At 41.4% G+C, this 21,671-nt stretch overlaps 1 protein-coding gene across 14 annotated transcripts in view; it reads right to left on the bottom strand.

Moving 5' to 3' along the window:
• Nucleotides 1–21,671, bottom strand: part of SLC8A1 (solute carrier family 8 member A1) — a 394,428-nt gene that overhangs the window by 69,437 nt on the left and 303,320 nt on the right. For 8 of the 14 annotated variants that reach the window (XM_064494549.1, XM_064494554.1, XM_064494551.1 and 5 more), the window contains 4 exons: nucleotides 16,359–16,465; nucleotides 13,107–13,127; nucleotides 12,660–12,677; nucleotides 3,316–3,446 (listed from right to left, as the gene is read on the bottom strand). In XM_064494549.1, the coding sequence (XP_064350619.1) occupies nucleotides 3,316–3,446; nucleotides 12,660–12,677; nucleotides 13,107–13,127; nucleotides 16,359–16,465 (277 nt within the window). Of the gene's footprint in view, nucleotides 1–3,315; nucleotides 3,447–8,549; nucleotides 8,619–12,530; nucleotides 12,546–12,659; nucleotides 12,678–13,106; nucleotides 13,128–15,711; nucleotides 15,816–16,358; nucleotides 16,466–21,671 lie in introns of all 14 variants that reach the window. The other 6 variants (XM_031466901.2, XM_064494546.1, XM_064494547.1 and 3 more) reach the window with 6 other exon arrangements.

Below are 21,671 nucleotides of genomic sequence, written 5' to 3'. Positions count from 1 at the left end.
TTGAAACACTGAGAAGATAAGAAACATGAAAAGGCCCATATTCAACTGGCCCACTCTGTATTGTCGTCATTCTTTGCTCGATTATTTGTCCTTACAGTGGTGACCTCTCAGCCTCTAACTGCGTCTAGAACTGCTAGTGCCCCTGATAATAGTTGGGACCGTCACTGCTCTTGGCTGCCAACGAGAAACACATGACAAACATCTGTCTTTTCTCTGAAGTCAGCCACATCTCATCAAGTATTCTGAGTGTCTTGGCTGATGCCAATTCAAAGTTCTGAGTAGAATGTAACAAGAAATGACCTTGACTTTTCCTAAAGGTAATGGAATCTTGGGGCAGGTCTCTCCAAAGAAGCCCTCTTTATTCTGAAGCCAAGGCAGAGAACCCCTTTCCCTGGGAGACAAACAGTTGAAGAGAGAAACTGCTCTAACAGTGAAGCACAGACTGACCTCAAAATCCCTCACAAGAGATTTTTTTAAGATAAACTAAACTTAAAATTTATATGTATGTAAAATCTAAGGTAGATTGTAAACTTTAGTTTCATAATAGGGAGGAACATATCTGACTCCATATTGGATCTGTTCTTTTAGCTCTAACCCTCTACTGTTTCCTGTGCTGAGTCACGATGGGTCTGCACCTTTCGTAAAAGAATTTGCCCACAGCCTGAAATAGACAGGATGGCCCATTCTCAAGACTCTGACCTTTAAGGGCATAACACTTTTCCATTTATATAGAGATAAAAAAGTTGCAGAATGGAGAGTAACATTTATCTTGTTGGAGGTTAACAGGGACATCATGACCTGACCTTTGTGCAAGAACAAAGGATTTCAACGCCAAGAAGTTTGCAACAACTGACCACACCCCCCCTCCTTTTTTAGTATAAAAGGAGTCTGAATTCTGACTTGAGTAAAGTGGTTGGTAAGATGGTTCTCAATGACATTAGTCCCCCATCTTCTCAGTCTGCCGACTTGCCAAATAAAGTCATTATTCTTTGCCCCAACACCTCGTCTCCTGACTTACTGGCCTGCCGCTAGGTCAGCAGAATGAGTTTGGACTTGGTAACAGTTTATGTTAACCCTGGGGGACTATGAGATAGCCTGGGTTCTTCCTAGGACTTAATTTGCATGTGTGTCCTCTCTTGACCTAAATTTGAAATTTAGACACTTGAACATTGCCATCTATACTGATAAGAGGTTTTCAAAATGCCAGTCACCAGCTCTTCACTGCACTAGACTGTAAGCAATTCTCATAACCTCACCCTCGGCAATGGGCGTTAGAAAAGCCAAGCCCTCAGTCACAGTGTAGTAAACAACAACCCGCTGGGCAAAGCACGTCGGGCTATTGTGAGGTGTCACCCTGATTTGGGACTTTCATGCAGTTCTGAGAGCACTGAATAAGTTATTTAAAATAGCTATGGTCTAGAAAAAAATCTCTTAAAATAATAATATAGAATCAAAATTGATGCTTGAGGGCACTTCAGAAATAGACCCCCAAGGTGCCCTTTAGTGTTAGCAGTAACTGTCCTGATGAACTTTGAGGAGATGCAAGGAATCTACGAAAGTCACTCTAGGAAGATAAGTTCCCCAAACAGCTGGACTTACGTGGACAGACTTGGGTGACTTTCAAAGGCTCAGATCATTGGAGTGTTTACCAGAGAGAGCTCTGGACCCAAGAAAGCTGTGCTGCCTAGACAGCTGTACCCTACCATCCCCAGCCCAACGCTTCCTACAGGAAGTCACTGTGATTGCCCTTCCTGGTTATGGGTGCATGGAAGGGGGAAGTTTGGGGTTGTTCCATAAGGGAGAGAGCACATGATAATTTCCCATGAGAGTCCTGGGATGGGGGTGGGGTCAGCATTTACAGAAATGCTGAGCCGTAGAAGCTCTGCTGCCGCAGGTGGCACTGGACCCTCTGATTCGAGGTGAAAAGAGGGTATATGAGGAAGAATGAGGTTGGATATATCTGAACAGACTGGTCCATAGAAACAGCCTGATATGTTTGCACCTCAGGAATCACAGGGAACTTGTGCACCTGCCAGTCACATGTGTGCAGCGATCCAGGTTCCAGATCAAACAACGGGTGTGCTCTGATGGTCAAGGTGGGTCTGCTTAGACAGCACTGATCCCAGTGTTCATCCTGCTCTTTCTTTCCATGGGCATGAGTGAAAAGAGTTAACAGATGCATTAGTGGTGGCCTGAAGGGGAAAGTTCAATTGCATTTTTATCTTTTAAATGCCACTTTAATTGCAAAGACATGTTTCTTTCCATCTGTCTCCTATCAGGCACCTTCATTTGTTAGCTAAATTGAAAGAATAACGAATGGGCTCAGCTAAAGGAAAAGAAGCCACTACTATGAAAAATCTGGATGCAATCCTGACACATCTAAGTCAGGGGCCTGAGTCTCCCTTGTGGACATCTTCATTCTGGGTTTCAAAATAGGAACAGAATCTGCTCTTAAAAAATAAGTGGGGGAAATACTGCTGAGCTCTGGTTTGTAGTTCTGGAAGCCCCTAGAGAGGATGCTCTTTTTCACGCCCCACAGAGAACTGAGGTGTGGCTCTCGGGGGCATTTCCGAGTGTTAGGATCATGCAAGTGAGATAGGATGGGAGTTGGGAACAGGGGCCGAGGGAGCAGCTAAGAATGGACAGAAAGTTCCACCTCCAAGTCCTAAGCTCACCCTAAGACACATGTACTTAATTTCTGAAAAATGACTTTGATCATCTAGAGAACTGGGAATCCAGTTTTATCAGCTCAACTACAGACTCTCTGGTTACGGACCCTATACATTTAGTATGATGACTGGGCTAAAAGTGTCCTAGGATCTTAAGAAGGTGACTATGTATAAATGAGAAGTTATTAGTGCAGTGTTCTACAGGGAGTGCCCTACCATCCCCACCCCAAAACAAAAGCCTAATTTTCAGCAGTGAAAATGCTTGGCTTCTAATAGGTTGAATAGCTTTTCCAAATAAAGTGTGTTGGTTTCCTCCACGCATAACAGTCTCTTGGAATCCACCTTTGCCTCTTCCTTGCTACCTGCCCAGACAAAGCCCTCACTGTCGGGCATCTGTGACCCTGTAGGGTGATGGGTGGCACCCACCAGACCCTGGTTCTGATGCTGTTTTGTTGCAGGACCTCTTAATTCCCTATCAACTCTCTGACTCCATTTCTGCTCTGAAGGCCTCTTAAACCATCAGCCAGTTCCTGAAATTACATCTGCCTCTCATTCCGGATGGATCATATCGTGAAGACCAACAATATGAACCGTCTTGGTCCCAAGGTGGGCCTGGACCCATACCGGGCAGCCTTGGTGAGCGTACCTTGAACTCATAGGATTCTTCAATGATCACCTCCAGCCTGGTGTGCTCTCCCAGAATGGGGCGCCCCATCTCTGCGATGCGTCTCTCCTCTTCCTCTTTGCTGGTCAGTGGCTGCTTGTCGTCACATTCCTCTGTGAAAGGGCAGGGCAAGAAAGTGAGAAGGCACTCAATTTTATCTGGAAACCCCTGGATCCTGCTACAAGGAAACCAAGAAGGAAGGAAGCCCTGATGACCTATGAGAAATCCCCTGGGTGGTGTCGTCAGGCTGGAGGAGAGAACTGGACAGACATCTGTCCTGGTGGGCAGCACATCACTGTGACAGCAGGTGACCATAATGTCCCCCAACTTAAGCATAAGCCAAAGAACAGATGGGGAAAAGCAACTTACAGGTCACATCACTGAGAAAGACTCTGCCTGCTCGTTGTCTATGTTGAGGGAATCACCCAGCTGTCCCCCGTGACGCTGGCTCACCTGGCTGTGAGTCAGCCACATCCCTTTAGCACGTGACCAAAAGGAAAGGCAATGAAAAGTGCTAGAGTGATTCAAAGGATGGAGGAGGCTGGCCTCCTGCTCTCCACTTTCTAGAAGCAGCAGAAAATGCCCCAGGACTAAAGAGATGGTGGATGGGAAATTCTGATCTTAGCTGCTCACTTGCCAAGAGCCCTTTTTGCAAGCTAAGAAGTGAAACATCCCTTCCACATTTCAGTAAGGTGCCTGCACTCCAGGGCTGCCTCTCTCTGGTGCAGAGCTGAGATGGGATGGGAGGACCTTCCCCATGTTAATCTTAAAGTAAATGGGGAGTGCAAGGGTGGAGCCTTAGGGGGGTTAATGCTACTCACCACGTAAGCATGATTATTTCTAGAACCATCATGTAGCTTACACTCCAGGAGGGGCTATGGGTGCTGAGAAGATGTTAATGGACTTGAGAGTCCATTAATGAGGGGAAGCTCACAGTTGGTTTCTCTCTGTATGAAGGTCATTAGGATAAATCCCACTCTGAGAAGGCCATGAACATGTGAAGGACAAACACTGTTCCTGTGATCACTCAGCCCCCTGTTCTCCGGGCCCAGGATGCTGGACCAAGACAGGCCACTTCCTTGAAGAGTCAAATGGGATGAGCCTCATCTCCAAGGAAGTAGCATTGGTGGTACAGAAAGACTGGAGCCCCAACGCCCTGGCTTCTAGAAACTTCAAGGCAAACTGCCTGCATTAGGAGTCTGCTGACTGAGGAGAGGTCAGAAAGGGAGGGACTTCTAGCCTAGACGTCTTGCCTTCTGCATTTGGGCATCAACTGCTGCAAAAGCCCACACCTCCCATCCCCTCCAAAGACACATGGCTTCCTTCTGCAGAGGGACCCTGCGGGAGTGGCTGACACTCTAGCAAATGTTGCAGAGAACTGGTTCCCAGGCCGGCTGTTGACGGCTAGGACACTGAGCACATGGGCTAGAAGCACGGCCAGCGTTTTCTATACTGAGTGTCAAACCCAACTGAAGGAAAAGCAGGATGTAGCATATCAATGAATTCTTTAGTATGTATTCAAGAGTCTTCCTAAAAGGATATTTCAGAATCTGCTTTCCTATCCCCAGTAATTACAGGGCCCCCCAAAAATAAGATGAAGACCAAAACATAAGTGATTTTTGGACTGGCCAAAAACTGCTAAATGTTAGCAGACGCAAAAGAGAGGTACCACTAGGTGCGTTTTAACTGTCATAGTTGTAATTTTTTTATAGTAAGCTTGGGAAGTTATGACCCGAAGGGAGGCAAAAGTTTCTGATTGGTGTCCCCAAGATTTGTCCTTGAAATTGTATGTGTGTGCTGTCAAGGGGCTGGGCTCAGATAACGTGATGTTCCATTTATCTAGTGCTCACGTCAATTGTATTTGATTCCCACTGCTTTCTGATCCTTGACCCCAGGGCGGTGTTATTAGAGTTTTCATAGGTTATATGAGCGTCTTCGTTCAAAACCGTGGCTGAACATGGATGTCTGGGAGACTTACATCAAATAAGAATTATTTTTCCAGAAGAAGAACTATTACCACTTGGATTTTTTTTTGCATTACAAAGCCACTTGGGGGAAGAAATTACAAAAGAAAAGTGATGTAGTGGCATTATTTAAAGCTGCATTTGACAAAATGAAATGATCTGGAACATGGTATTAAATAAGTGGACACGGTAGTAAATGAAATCAAAGCACTCGGGGAGTGAAAAGGTTATTCCCTTTTTAATCATCCACTTGTCTTTCTGACCAAGAAGAAGTGCTGAGTTTGGTGCTGTTATGTCTGGACCTGGTTCCTGATACTACGGTTTCTACCATTTAGGTCAGAGAAGTCAGTTCTCAGGCATAGAGCATTTAACTGTATCAAGAAGTTAATACATTTTTTTCCATTTCCCAAATTTTTAATCTTAGCTTCTATTTATAACAAGTAATACTAGTTTTCCATTTGTGTTAGTGACAAAGTTTTCTTTTAAAAACAAATCTAGTGAAGTAAAAACATGAGGCGATTTCCAAAACAAATACATTAGGTAAATAATCGTCTAGCTGGTATGCAGCCAGTGCAAATACTGTAAAGGAGGTATGAGAATGACCAAGACTTAGGAATTACTGTCTTAACAGTTTCTCATACTAGAAAAGCAGGGTATCTGTTTCTATCACTCTCTACACTCTTGCTCCAAACTCGACTTGGACTTAATTCCACACTTCATCCCATTGTCTATCCATCTGGAAACCTTCCCCATGTTCACCAAGCTAAATCCTACTTATCTTTCAAAACCCCACCTCTTCTTGCATGAAATAGCCCCCAAATGACGTGTTTAGGAATGACCACTCTGACCTTAAATTAATTCCTTAGTATTCGTTGTGTGTACACATTGAACAATTGAACATAGACACTTTTAACATATTCTTTTTTATATGTAAATTACCTTTACGTACGAACATCCAGCATGTACACGTACCAAGACAGAAAAATACGTCTCATTGCTCTCTGACCATCCTCACGTTCCCCAGAGCCTATTACAATGTATGCGATGTAGTAGATGCTCATTAGATATTTGTGTGTGACTCTCCAACTCACGGTTAGAAAAGCCTCTTATTTGCTCTATGCCTGTAAAGACCACTGGTTCCCTGAACACACGTCGCTGCCCTCCTACATGTCAGCACACTGAGCACCACCGACCCACCTCAGCCCCTTTTTCCAGGAACTCATGGTCTAGCAGGAAGGGAGGCAGACAGATGGGGCAACTTCTAGTTCAGCAAGGGAAGAGCTGAGGGCTCAGGGTCAGGGAGCAGCTCGCTCTGCTTCGGGGAGTCAGGGAAGGCTTCTGGAAAGAAGAGATACTTGAAACTGGCCCTGAAGCATGTGTAGCAGTTTGCCAGGAGAAGCTGGTAGCAAGGATGGCTAGGAGGTACTTGAGTAAGGAGGGGCATTACAGGCAGAGAGCAGTCAAAGCACAAAGGCATGGTAGGGTCAGGGCTATTTTCACTTAGAAATGTCGTGAACATTTAAGGGATAATTGCCCTTAGGTGTAACTAAGAGAAGACAGCTAAATAAATCCTTTTATCTATAGTACTCTATAACGGTACTGATAAATTAGCATTTATAATACAGATTTTTGAAAGTGGCAAAGAAGAGAGATGAGTATTTTTTTTAAAGTGCCTTTTCTTTAGATATTTTTTTTTATTGAATAGGGAAATAGTTTAACGGTATATTTTTTGATCATCTATTACTATTTTTTCACTTTGAGTGCTAGATCAGATGCAGTTCATTTTATTATAGTCAAGTCAGGTTCATTTCCTTATTTCTTCAGGGTGATAACATGCTGTGTTTTTAGTTTTGCTTCTCAGATAGAGGACATTCTCTGTTTAATTCTCTATCTGTATAGGTACCTATACATGTATATATTTTTAAATTTACCACATTTTATTGAGAAGTTGATAATAAGTTACATAACATCGTGGTCTTAACCAATCAACACAACTTAAAGATCAAACACATAATTAATAGCCACTGCTAAAATCAGTATCAACAGGACGGAACACAGTCTTGTGACGAAACCTTCGGTAGGGGACCTCCCTTCTCCTGAGTAACTGATTCTGCAGATGACATACCACAAAAGCTAATAGGTACCTGGGATTGGAGAAGAGCAGAATTCTGACAAAGCTGCTGTTGATGCTTTCTGGCTCAGGCTGCATTTTGAAGCAGCATCGCTGTAAGAAGGGGAGGGCTGAGAGCGGGAATCCCTATTAGAAAACAGAACCAGCCACGTGGAGGTCTGCACCCGAGGAGCTCCTGTGGATATTCGTGAATGCATTTGCAATTTTTCATCCCAACAAACAACACAGAACTTGGAAAGGGGTCCAAGGCCAGTGGTGGAACAATTTTCTGAAGGTTATTTTAATCCTTCACTCAGATCTGGGCTGACAAGTCTGAGAGCACAGATTGCTTGAGAGTTTTCAACAGAGAGGCCTCTCTGATGAGAATCTAAAGAGACTGGTACTTTTATTTCCACGAGGAATATTCTGGAGCAACTCTGCAGTTAGGGCTGTATGGTATTTGAATGGGGCTGTGGGATGTGAGAACGAGGAAGGTCTCACTGGGGCAGGCAGAAGTGCTTCTGTCACCGTGGCCAGTGATGGGGTGATGGCGAGGACTGAGGATTGGGTCTTCCTGTCCTTATTCAGAGATTCAGTGATGTGGTGCAAGGAGCTCACACCGGGTCTATTCTGCCAATCCATCTGGGGTAGTTCTGTAACCCTTTAGTCCCCTGTCAATGCTCCGCTCTGGAGAAACCCCGCAGATGTACCATCATCTGTGTGTATCTGGCTAACAACATGCTGCCTGGAGGCAGGAAAGGCAGGTTCTTGGGAGGAAGACAGCTTGCTTTTAAAGAAACTTCATTATATTTGGAAAAACTCGTGCTTGAGAAGCAAGATTTGCAAGAAATCCAGAACACACTGAAACCTGAGAGACCATTGGGCTCAGCCTCCTCTGCAGGTCCGTGCCACTCCCTCCACCGTGCCTCCTGTCCTGGGCTGGCGTGGTTGTGCTTTATTGCCAATCCACCATTCCCCAGCTACAGAGAAGCCACTGCATCATGTAGCAAAGTTCAAGAGGGAACAGGGGCTGAATTATGCCACTTTAATGCCTAAAGACCTAAAGAAGAAAGAACGCTCAAAGGCAGTTAACCTTAAGTTCCTTAAACTGTGGTTTCCAAGGGCCGTGAGGAGACGAGTACCTGCAATGGTGATTATAGAGGAGGGAATCGGACGTTCTCTAGCATGAACCTTCCGGAAGACAGGCTGGCCTAGCAAAAGGACAGGCAGAAAATCAGCAGAATGAATCGCACTGGTTTGCAAGCAGAGCTTGTGGAATTAGTAAGCTAAAAGTCACACCCAGATGCACATGGCATGAGCAATGTTAGTTCAGGGACTGAGTGGTCATAGATCACTGTTATGTAGGTCTCGGAAGTGAGCCAGGAAATGGGGCAAGTGTCCTACGAGCCAAAGCAGATGGTGTGAAGGAACCTCACACCCCACAGCAGGCAGTGCAGCCAGATTCCTGCAGGTATCGGAATGGAGTATCTGTGCTTCAAGTTACTACTTCCAGAGGCATCTGAGACGGAAAGCGCTTGGTGTGACTGTAATAGGGATGAGCAAATCTGATTCCATATTAGATCTGTTCCTTTAGCTCTAACCCTGTGCTCCACTTTGGAAGCCTATTGGTGCCAACAACATAGCCTTGAGCAGGCCATTTCCCCAGGTTTCCCACGTGTAGAACAGAGATAATAGTACCTGCTCTGTCCATATCACAGGTTTGTTTCAGGGTCAAGTAACACAATGTCTGGGAACATGCTTATTTATTTCCTGGGCAGCCTGAATGAGAGAACATTGCATGCACTGGCAGGCTTTGCAAGGATACACCATTGTTGCACCTTGGATGGATTACCTAGGCCTAGGATTTTCATTAAACTCCTGCTTCAACTGACTGCCAGATCTGCTTACTGTTGCTTGTTACCGAGAGCTCCCAGAATGGACCAATCATGAGATTGGGACTTGGTGCCAACTCTGCCAAATGTCTGCCATCTAAACTTGGACACAGCATTTCTGTTCTCTTGGATTCAGTTTTCTCAGTTGTAAACTGAAACTGAACTTGAAGGGGATTTGCTCCTCTGACCTATGTACTGGAGTTACTAAAGTGTTTCTAACTGTCAGAATTTTCAGAGCTCAGCTTCCTGAAAAAGCCAAGTGCCTTATGGAGTCTATTGAGCAATGAGTACAATATGATTGGAAGAGTGACTTTTAAAGAGGCATATTGATTGTTACATACTTTTAATTAATCAGGGAACTCTTGAGCAGTCTGTTTTGGGAATCAAATGTACCTCTTTCTCTCCAAATTGAACCAGAATACTTAACTTTATTAAAAGTATCCAAATTCAGGTAATCTGTTTCTCCCACTTTGGGGTCCCCCTCATTTTTCATTTGACTAGAATTCATACTGTTGGCATTTAAGAGACATAATGGGACTTTGGATTGAAAAGGATTAACGTGCAGGTAGGAATGAAGGAGTTGGGGGAACTAAAAGTGCTGGGATCAAACAGTCATTATGTGGCCTTGGACTTAAAGTCAGAGGGCCAGGCTCTGAGTGCTGGATGGGTGATTTGGAGTAGAGTGATTTTTCTCTTTGAACCTTTTCTCTCTTGTAAGTGAGAACACTAAAATCTTATTCCATAAGGTTGAGGATTAAATGATATAAGGAATAAGAAATGCTTTACAAACTCTAAGAAGCTATAATGTATAGGGGTTATCATGTTATGTGCCTGGAGGGTCAAGGGGGAATTACATCACAGGTCCCAACAGGGGCCTTTCACTGAGATAAAGTCTAGGAGCAACAGGTTAAGATTGGCAAATTCCAAAAGCACCTTCAGCATTTAATGTCGGTCACTAATGAGATCTCTGAAATATAGGTATTGGGTTGTGGACCAAATGACTTTTTCAGTTTCCATATATCCTGCTTCAAATTTAGATTTTCACACTCAGCTGCACAAGACCACGTACAAGCTGCAGACAAAGTCCAAGAGCTTGATTAACTCTTCTCTACGGCCCCTGTATTTCAAAGCCTGGACTTCAAAGCCTCAAACTGACTTCAAAGAAAAGTTCTTTAGAGCTTACAGCTGCTTTTCACAGTGTAGACCTAAATTTTCGGACACTCCCCAGAGGCATCTATAGAGGGCGGATCCCAGGCATTCTGGCCTAGTTCAGAAGTAGAGAAGCCAGTGGAGAGGTTCCTAGAGAGTTCTGCAACATTCTCTCATTTTAACTGCATCAATTTCAAACTTTGGGAAGAGTGGTAACAAGATAGTTGCTATTGGAGACTAAAGTTCGAGTCATAAGAAAGAACTTAATGAAGTACATGAAATGATAGAAAACCTTTGGAAGAAGGGAGGCTGTCCTCTTGGATGCATCATGCGTCCAAGACAGGAAAGGCTGGACATTACTGGACAGGTGTTCTAGAACTTGACATGAACAATCTCTGAGAAAAGACTAGGATCCCACTGCCTAGCTACTGAATGGGAAGATGCTTCAAGTGATATGGAAAGAAGGCCCTAAAAAAGGAATCCTGACATATTCAATGATAAGAAAGAAAGATATCCAAACACAGCCATGCATTTTAACAAGGCATTCTGCAGCCAAAGACTCTTAGTTAAGGTCTCATTATCAGGCTCCACAAGGCTGAAGGATCTGTAGACATTGTCCTATTCCTACAATGATTCCCTTTTTTTCCTTTTAAAAATTTTTTAAAAATTACTTCAAGGAAGCCATGAAGGCTGGCTTGCCAAATTCCTACCTTCCTCAAAGCTCACAAGGTTAATTAACTTATTGGGTGATAGAATCACAATATTTCCAAAGAGACGCCAATAAATTAAAATGATGGGATGGAAAAAAAAAAAAAGGAGATAAGTTTTAAAAATAAATGTAAATTCCTGCACTAGGATTCAAAAATAGCTTCTTCGGCGGTGCAGAACTGGAGAGACTTGACCTGGGAGAGCGTCAGTGAATCAGGGTTAAGAAATCCTCTATGAGGACTTGCCCTCTGTAACGTTTTTATCCTTCAATTTCCATGTCTCCAAGAGCCTATGAATCATTTTGCCATTAAATGCAGTGTCCAAAGAGAAGCAGTGGAGCGTGATGGCCCACGTGAAATTGCACATATTCAGAAAGTTCCACTTGGGGCAGAATCATGTTGGAAATACTTGATCATGAGCTTACATTAAAGGTTGTTTAAGTCAACCCCATCTCCCACCGTAACATTTTCAAAATTCGAGTTTTTTAAAATATTTCTTTTCTAAATATTCTTGTTCCACCATCTGATTTCAGGCAAAATAATTAGAATATGGATATCTGTATAATTATATTGGAAAATGCTATGGCCATTAGGATGGCCTTTCAGAGACATCCTCAACCTGCAGCTTCAGACAAATCAGACCTGCCCTTTGATGTTTATCTCCCTCTCTAAATCTACATAGAGGATTCTGAAAGGGTAAGAAAATAGGGTCAAGGAGACGTTGCTGTAAGGAAATGTCTTCCTTCTGCACACAAGGAAATAACTTTAGAGTTGTGCTAAAAAAGCAAACAATGGTAGCTGGGTACCGTTCTGAATTTAAGACTTTAAAACTTCTTGACTGGCATTTTGAGTTTTTACAGAGTACTTTGTAATGCACTTCACATGGCAGACATGTTATTCATGACCGTGTTACGAATGCTAACACTTCTCAGATTGGTGTGGTGGGATGAGGGCAAGGCACGCTTTGTCCGCTCCCATCAGGGCATTATATACAATTAGGATTCTGAGCCTGGGCCTTGGAGCAGGCTTGGCTGTCAACTGCTGTGTTTCCTTGAGCTCAGCAATGGTTCCATTTATTCTGGTGCTCTCAGGAACATTGAGCAAGGTACACTGCCCATCTTCAGTGCTATGTGAACATTTGTAAACTGATCAGTATCAAAATGTGAATAATTACAGGTTCTCCATACAAATTTGCCCATAAATAAACACAACACACACACTGTTAATGTGTAAAATGTTAAATGTGTAGAATCAGCAAGAGCACCCCATGTGCTACAGCTAAATGTTAATACAAGTTACACAGGATGTGGTTTTTGTTTGATATTGAAGGGTATTTGGGGGAAGATGAGGAACACTAAAAAAACAATTGTCTTACCATACAAGTATTTTCCTTCATTAAAAGCAAATAAAAATGAGAAATAAATTTATAAAAAGATAAACAAAACATGGTGAGAATAGACAGTAAGAAATAAAATTTGATACATTAGACTTTAAAAGTTCATACCTGTTATTGTGAAGCCACCTAGAAAAGAAAAAAAAATAAATGTTACAATTTATTTAATTTATACTCTAAGTAAATACCACTGACATCAGATTGCCTGACAACCCACCCAAGGTACAAAAACTTGCCAAATTATATTTACAATTAAGAAAAATGTGAAAACATCCACGTATGATTTAAACACTAATCATTTTTTTAAGATTATGAAGTTTAGTGCACAAATTTAGTTATTGTACACATCTAAGAAATCACTGATTTTTAAAAAGCTTATACTAAACTAATCGTGGAATATGAACTCTCTGACCTTAACAAAATTATGAGGCCAATGGTGCTAAACAAGCTTGCTAATAAATCAATAGAAATAAAAGTCAGAAAGCTACTGTATCACCTGACAGAAATGGAAAATAAACTAGAAAAATGGCAAGGAAATGCAAGAAATGAAATGCTTACCAAGCTCATTCAATAACAGGGCTGTGAAGGAAACAGACAAAGACAAACACAGAATAAGAGACCAGATGAATAATGAAAGTAAGAGGAATATCAGCAGAAAGAAATCCAGGCAGATCTGATTACACTAGTGGGGAGCTGCTGCTAAAAAAATTGGTGCACACCAAGTAAACATGGCAGCGGGAAAATTTCCAAATAATCCCAGGACTAATTTCTGCAGATGTGTGTGATTGGGTTGGATACATAAACAATTGACTTCGTATAGTATTTCTTGACATTTAAGAGAACATTTCTACTACATGTTTATACACAACGTTATGTATCTAGCTTACCAAATATAGTAGAAACATTTTAGGAAGTTAATCCTAAACTTTATTCAAGTGAGTCTTCCTCTTGAAATAGTGCCTGGGAGTTATTAGTTAATTCATCACATGGAAGTCTCAAATCATTCACGATCTCTGGTACTGTACTTTTCATTCAAGGAAAACAGAGAAAACATCTTAGGAAATTCCATTTTGGCCGCCCAAGGGGAAACTCTCTTATTGGAGGTTCTATTTGCATGATACTTCGGCCATCAAAGAATGCTTATGCTTTAAAAATCCTCAAAACTTGAGTGCCAGGAATTCCCAGTGTGACTTCTGCCCTTTATAAATGGACAACCAGAATGCTTCTTGTAGACATATAATTCCATGGAAACTGACAAGGTAGGGAGGGGAGGCATTGGGGGTGCAGAGCGGGGTTGGGGGGTGTGCAACAGATACAGTTTGTTTTTCAGATTACATGCTTTAAACCCCCATTAAAGGGTAGCACTTTCTTTTGGTGAAAGCTACCTGTGTAAATGTATCAAATAAATTACTTCCAGAGTTGTCAATGGGAATGATACAATTACTTTTTCAGGCCCACTTTTCTCTCTAATGGTAGTGGCATTAGCGGATACTTCCTAAAACAAGTCAGTAATCTTATTTATAGTGACAAGGATCCACTTGGCAGGTGAGGAAGCAGATAGTGCTCTCAAGGAATTTATATTTGCTTTTAGGAGAAGGTATATTTTACTAAAATGACAATTGAAAGAGCTGTATCCAAGATGCTCTTCCTTGAGAGGAAAGGCAGTTCTTTAGAGGAATACATTTAGAAGTAAGTGCTTTTTCCTGTATGTTAATGAGGCATTTTTGACCCGTCTTTGTAAGAAATCAGCACAGTTTTCTAAAGTGTCCTTCCCTTTCACCTGCTGCCTATGGAGCATATTAAGTAAGACTGCCTTAAAGGGGGTCCCCCGTGCTTCTTTCTGCATCATTCTAAAGGCTCCTGCTAGCATTTGGAGCATGATGAAAGCTGGGCACATATACTTTGTTTTTGTTTTTGTTCTTTTTTCCAAAGGACTCTGAGGCCAGTGAATTCTTCCAAAAGTGGGATTAGTTAAATTCCCCCAAATGTTGGGCCCATATAGCAATTAGTCCTTTGTGTTTTTCTTTACGTGTACACATTTCTTGCAAAGTGGTTATCTCATCATGTACACTGCCTCTCGTCAATTGTTTTATACAATTAACAACTGCAAGAGCAATTAATACGTACTGTGCTCATTTACATACATAACTAAATGTACGGTATTGCTTTGAAAAAGGCCACTGTTCAAGGATAATTATAGGAAGCCCTCACAATAATTCAGAATTTAAAAAAAACCTATTTTTAAAGCTGGTATAAAATTCCTGTCCTTCTTTCTCAAATATATAAGCCATATAAAATAGATACAAAATCAAAGAAAGTGAAAAAAAAAAAAAACCAAACTGGCTTCTTTAAATATTTTCTAAAAATATAAATACAAATCAACCAAAAAATCTAATTATAAGGATACTGCTGTTTCTTTTTTTTTTTTCTCTGTATGTTAGAAATTTGTCAATTCTACAAGAATCAAAAGATTTTGAAGCATAAGGTTGGATAGGCTTGAAGGAAGGGCTCAGTTCTTACTGAACTACCATAGCCTTCATACTAAAGAAAATCGGTGTGGTTGTGGTTTCAGACATACGGTCCCTTTTAAATGTCATATCTGACAATATGAAAATTGAAAACTATGCCAAAATGAACATTAGGATATCGATAACACGACTCTTTAAGAATCTTTGTTCTTATTAAGTATTTTTGTTTTGAAAGCTGGCTTCTCTAAGGAAACCTAATTATTGAGTTCTTCTGAATTTCCTATTAGTTTCATGAGACTCATCCACCATGACTAACAGGTATTACGTAGGCTTTATCTCTACCGTTCTAGGAGATATCTAACAGCTGGAACCAAATTTTAGAATGATTCCTGAATAGTGACAACCTAAACACATAAAGCCTTCTCTGACATCATCACTTCTGAATTACAGAAATCTCTTCCAGTGTTTATGAAATCTGGTTTCAATCAAGGTAAGCTGGCATTTCCTGAAGAAAATGGGCATTGCCTGGTGCACTTGGGAATCAGGGAAGGGAAATGAAATTGCTAAAGCTTCGAAGGAGATGAAGTATAGTTCTTGGAAGCCGAGGAAGAGGAGAGAGTTAAGTGTGAGAGTAGGGAGACACGGAGAGAGAAGAGTACAATTTCTCGCTGGTATGTCTTTGTATACTCTCACACCTTTCATTCCTCTTCTTATCCATTTTGGTTCCTCAAGCACAAGGGAGAAACTGCACTCTTTCTCATATTCCTCACGGTCATATATTCTAATGGTAATGATCTTCCTGTGGGAACACAAGACAAAGGCAAAACAAATGGTTGGAGTCACACGCTCATGCTAGGTGTTCACCAGGCAGAATGTTACTGTGATGTTATGGAGAGAGAACTGGCCACACATGGGCCCCCGGAAGTATGTAAAAGGGCATCTGGGTGCTCTCAGCTGGCCCCTGCTGAGTTTTCTTTGTTCATTCATCGCTTTCACCAATTCTTCCTGCTTCAAGGAACAGGCGGGAGGTGCCCCAAATTGGGAAGAGAAAAAAGAAAGTTGGCTTTATTTGGGTGTAGCAAGCATCTGCACCAGCTTTCCCAGGAATGGAGACTTGATTAATATCTGATTAATATCTCAGACTGTAATGTGAAGAGTGGCCAAAACTGATGGCTGATGGAGCTCCGGGCCGGGTCCACTGTGGCCCCAGCGGAGAGCTATGCCCTGTTACATAGGTGGAGGGATGTGTGCTTTGTAAGTCACATTCTGAAGAGTGCAGGCATCCAGGGGTGGCACAGGCCAGCAGAAGCTGTTGGGCTCAACCCTGGAGCAGCTCCCCCACCTTTCTTCTCACTCATCTCCACCAGGCGGGGCTCTCCAATCTCAAGGAAGAAGGTCTTGTTTTTCTCATACTCCTCATCATCAATTACCTTGACTGATATTGTTTTGCTGAAACAGAGAAGAATAGAAATTGACGAACAAGGGGAAGAGGAAAGAGGAGAGAAGGAATGACGAGAAGAGGAGAGCAAGGTTAACAAGCTGCACTTCCAGACGAACGGCAACCGAGCAGCGTCTGTGCTGTGAGACTGTCCTTCCAGAAGGGGTGTGGGATGGGTCTGCGAGACTGGCGAGGTCACCCGATGCACAGCTCCCCTGCCCAGCACCACAGAATTATTTTAGCCAAACTATAGCACTCATACAAATGGGTTTATCATCACCACAAGAAGGAGAAAAACACAGATCACAATAATAAGAAGAGAAAAATACATTGATTTAGTAAATGCCTTCACCATAGGATTGTCTGAGCTGTGCTCTGGAACTCACTCCTTTGAAACCAACCAGTAAATCACATCAAAATAGGAACAGAGGTTTATCTCTGAGTAATAGGCATCTGGGTCATTTTTCTTTTCTTTTTTTTTTTTTTTTTTGGCTTTCTCTCTGCATATCTGTATTTCCAAATGTAATATTTTTATCATAAAATTTCATTCAAATAATACATGTATAAGAGCATCACAAAGTAAAATAAAAGCCTTTTCTCTTACCCCTCCCAATGTCCTAGAATCAAACTCTTTTTCAGGTGAGTCAGATTTTCCACCTAGATCACAGGCCCTTCTTGTTTTGTCTGTCTTTCTAAAGACAGAAGCCGAGGGCTCCCAAGGTGGGGGTGGGGAAGCATGATGTTCTGGTTGTTTTCTTCCCTCCCAATGTTGAGTTTCAGCTTTGACAAAATACACCATTTACACTATTTTCAAACTCCACTAACACACTGAGGCATCTCATTACAAATTCTTCCTGCAATCCATCCTGTAGTACTTCTTGCCTTATTGTCCTCTGGTTGTGAGTGACTGATGGGCAGGTAGGTAGGACGAATGCAAATATTAGGCAGATCTCAACTCCCCATAAGCCTTGATGACTCTGCAAATAAATCTAACGTTACCTTCTAATTATAAAGGGCTTAATCACTTCATGTATTACAATTTACTCAGAGCCCCCAAACACGTTTGTACTTGAAAAAAATTTTTTTCAGTAACATTAGCCAAGAACATTTATGACGAAAGGTTTTGAAACAGTAAGTTTATATAGACAAAGAGTTTTAACGTCATGGACATTATTTAGTTTGGGTGGAATTTTCTAGGTCTTCTAGAAGGAAATTAGTTTATAATCATTTTTTTAAAAAATTATTGATCTAAGCCATCAAGTTTCAAGTTTCATTTAGACCTATGCCTACCAAGTAGCATCAGTCTTCTCTTCTCATATGAAGGAGAATAAAGACAGAAGTTGCTTTTAATAATCTGAATTTCCCAGCCCCCAGCGCTAAGTGAGATCAAATGATTGCTTCCGGTCCTTGGGAGTCTCATGACCTCCTCCCTGTTCCTTGGCTAAAGAACATCGCCCAGAAGGCTCACATCCCAATTTCTCACTACTTAGGCGTTGCAGCGCATGACAGTACCTTTTCTATCTGAGCTGTGTCCTCAAAGACTAAAATACTAAGGTTGGATGAACAGCTGTAAATGACTAAAGCAATAATCATTTTTTAAGACTAGTTAGATATTTACAAAACTACCAACAATGTGACAAAGTTCAACCACATATATTCAGTGGACAGTTCCTGTCTAATTTCTAGAACTGTTTTCTGGAACTGACCTATTTATATTTTATATAAATCTTTATATATTATATATATATAAAATATATAAATATATATATGTATAGCATGACTCCAGCCTCCTCTGACTACACCGGGGTATCTGATCATTCCTCAATATCCAAAAAATACTAAATATTAGAGAAAACACAAGAAGATGTTAAGAAATGATGATACATATGCTTTTAATTTCAGAACCGAATTTGGTAAGTGAGGTCAAATCTACTCTTCAAAAACCTGCCAAACATCTACCCTCTTTGTCATCCAACTTATGCATTTTAGGTATTCATTTCCATTTTACTGCCTTGTAATTATAAACTCTACTTTTACATCTCTGCTAAAGCAATCAGCATCATCTGATCAGGGCAGAGAAAACGCTGATGACCATTAGAAGGGACCTGCTACGGTCTTCGGGACCTAATGGTCCCAAATTCATTATCAAGGCACTTTATGGCAGCGTTCATTAGACTGGGTGTCATGTTACAATGCTCCTGCTTATATTACTTAAAAACATTTAGCTTCTCTTTCTCCATGTTGCACCCCCAGCTCACCCCACATCTCATCATGTACTTTGTTAGATTGTAGGATTAAAGAAAGCACAGTGGAGACGGTTGGCATGATCTTGCTAACAGGGTGAGCATTTCTTTAGGAAAGGCTCCCAGTGTCATTCCCAAAGGGCAACATGACCACTTATTCACAAATAGATAGAAAAACCCAAATAACATATTGTCGTTTATCCTTGGTGAATTTAATCCTCTGTTGCTGTGATAGGTTTATTTTCTATAGTCTGAATAGTTAATGCATGTGAGAAAAATAGGGTCCTGTCCAATTTGTTTGTGTGATAAAATAAATGCTTAACATTTACTAGTAGAGTATCAGTACTCACTGGGATCATAATCCTTAGAAAATGTTTCAGTATTTGACAACTGTGACACTGGAAAATCAACTATGAAGGAAAACAGTACCTCTGTAGATGCCTGGCAAAGGCACCTAAAATAGATGGGATTTGCATAATGGCACGTTATTTCAAAATCATTAGTAACACAATCAATAGTGCCCCTGACAGGAGGAGCCATTAAATTATATATTGATTTTGCTCCTCTTGCACAGTAAAGCTATTAATAAGAAACTTGATTATTAAAGGACCATTCAGTCAATTTAAAGAGGCAAGATAAAGTCAATTATTATGCATTAGCCCTCTGAATCAAGAGAGGCAAAAGTCAGAACAGACTGGTAACATTCACCTTTTGCTTTGGGAAAGAACTCTGTCTCCCCCTGGCAAATGTAGAGAAGGTGAAATTAACCTATGTAAGTTTTAAAGGATCATATATTTGGGATGTCTTTTGCTCACTTTCTAGAGCCTAATGCATGAAAGAGACTGTCATCACTTCTCCTGTCACTGCAGATGTCATGTGAGATGGAGCCGATCTCATGGAGCACCCAGTTCCTATAGCCTGATGATCAACAGAAGTACCCTCCTCTCTGTTCCTTAACAGTTATGCAGTGGAAATAGAAGCTCAAGGATTGAAGGGCCCTTACAAGCCCTCCAGTTCATGCCCATTGCCGCACGGACCCCACGTCCACAGGGCCTGTGCACTGTCACAAGGACTCCCTCTCCCTGAGAACACAGATTCATGCTGGCTGTACTTTGGTTCTCTTGACCAGTGGGAAGCAGTCAGAGAGCTGATACTATTCCTTTAAATTGACGGGGTTAGCCAGGACAAGACTGGAGTAGTCAGGTAGACGCAGCCCTTTATCCAACAACTCCTGCACTATTATTGCACTGATAAAGAACAAAAAGAAAAACAGTGTCACACAGTTTTCAACTACTATAATTATTATGAAGAAGGCAAGAATTTCTCACTTGATTTTTTTTTACATCACTCTAAAGAATCTACTATAAAAATTATGTTTTCTGTAAATGAGCAAAGCAGTTACTAATCGTATGATAAAATTAAGATGTTAAATAATTTCTTAGGATGGCTAAAATTTTTATGGAAATACATTTTGGTTCCATTTCTAGAAAAAAGCATTTGGTTAAGAAAGATCAATTCATTTAGTGGAAAAAGATGGTTGTTCCTTTTGAATTTTGCAGTGCCTTTCCTTTGACAATTCTTAACCCACATCTGTATTTTACTTCTCAGTCTGTCACCTAACCAATGGGTCTCAAAGGACCTAAACACTTTCAAACATCCTAGAAAGGAGTTCTATGTCAGGGGCTGACTCAGGTAGACAATGAGAAAGAAAAGAAAGAGATGGTTTTATTAGGGGGAGCTAAAAAAGAAAATCTCTTCAACACATATTCTAATCTCTCATCAGTAAGCCAAAGTAGTACCAGTTTCCTTTCAAATTTCAGCCTCAACCTCTCCTTCTGAGGTCTCTTTTCCCTAAGGTTGCCCTTGATGTTGGAAGGAGTGAGAAAAAGATGAGTTGGAGGATTAAAAAGAGGCTCTTTCTGAATCTTCACACAATAAAAAGGATTTTAGTGAGGATGTCACATACGTAGAGGCTACAATGCCTCTTTTAAAGTTTATTTTATTTTATTTTTAAAGATGTAACCTCTCTTTAGGCATACTCAGAGGTCAACGGACTGATGGGCATTTTGTATTTCTTGGTTCACCTCTCTTCATAGCAGCCAGGGGAAGTAATCTCTACTACCGACAATTTACAGAGGAAAACAATGACTCAGAGACGTTAAGTCACTTCCAAGGTCACAAAGTGAGACTCTTGGGTGGCTGGCTCCGAAGACCAATATCCTTCAATTACGTGACCTGCAAGGTCTCTTATTCAGTCAGCTGTGCAGGATTTTTATGACCACTTTAAAGGACCTGAATCATTATTTTGAATTAGTATAGAGGTTATTGTTTCGTCTTTACCTTAACAAAGACTGCCTACACAAGCAATGAGAGATTTTCAGTTCTGTTTTTAAAAGGGGGGCAGCATCTATTATATTCAATGACGATGGTCTTAAAATGTTAAATTCTGGCGATCAAGGTCCTACTGGGACGAAATGAAAAGTGCCATGAACACGTAGGGGCTCACCAACCCTTAGGAAGTGCCCAGCAGCCTCACCTTGCTTGGGGGCTTGTCAGAAGTGCAGCATCCCAGGGCCCACCCAGACCCACCAAATCAGAGATGCAATTTATTAAGACCTTCAGATGATGCCATTGCAAGTGAAGGTGTGAGAAGCACTGATCTCGAGAGGACCAATTATTCTTTCACTAAGTCGGCTAATAAATTAAGAGGCTTGTGACAGCTGGACTTGTGTTTTGGAACCGTCTGCATACTGTAATCATGTATGGAGCATTGAAAACTCTAAATGCCTGGGTTGAGCCCACTCTCTGGCTGTGGGTCCTCAGTCTGAACATAGCCTTTTTTTTTAATTTATTTTTTATTAATAGACTTCAGTTTTTTAGAGCAGTTTCAGGTTCACAGCAGAATTAAGCAGAAAATACAGAGAGTTCACACATAGCCCTCCCCACCCACACATACACACTCCTCTACCCTCAA

Source organism: Camelus dromedarius, chromosome 15, assembly GCF_036321535.1.
Source record: "Camelus dromedarius isolate mCamDro1 chromosome 15, mCamDro1.pat, whole genome shotgun sequence".
NCBI lineage: Eukaryota > Metazoa > Chordata > Mammalia > Artiodactyla > Camelidae > Camelus > Camelus dromedarius.
This window is presented reverse-complemented; position numbering and strand designations above follow the sequence as displayed.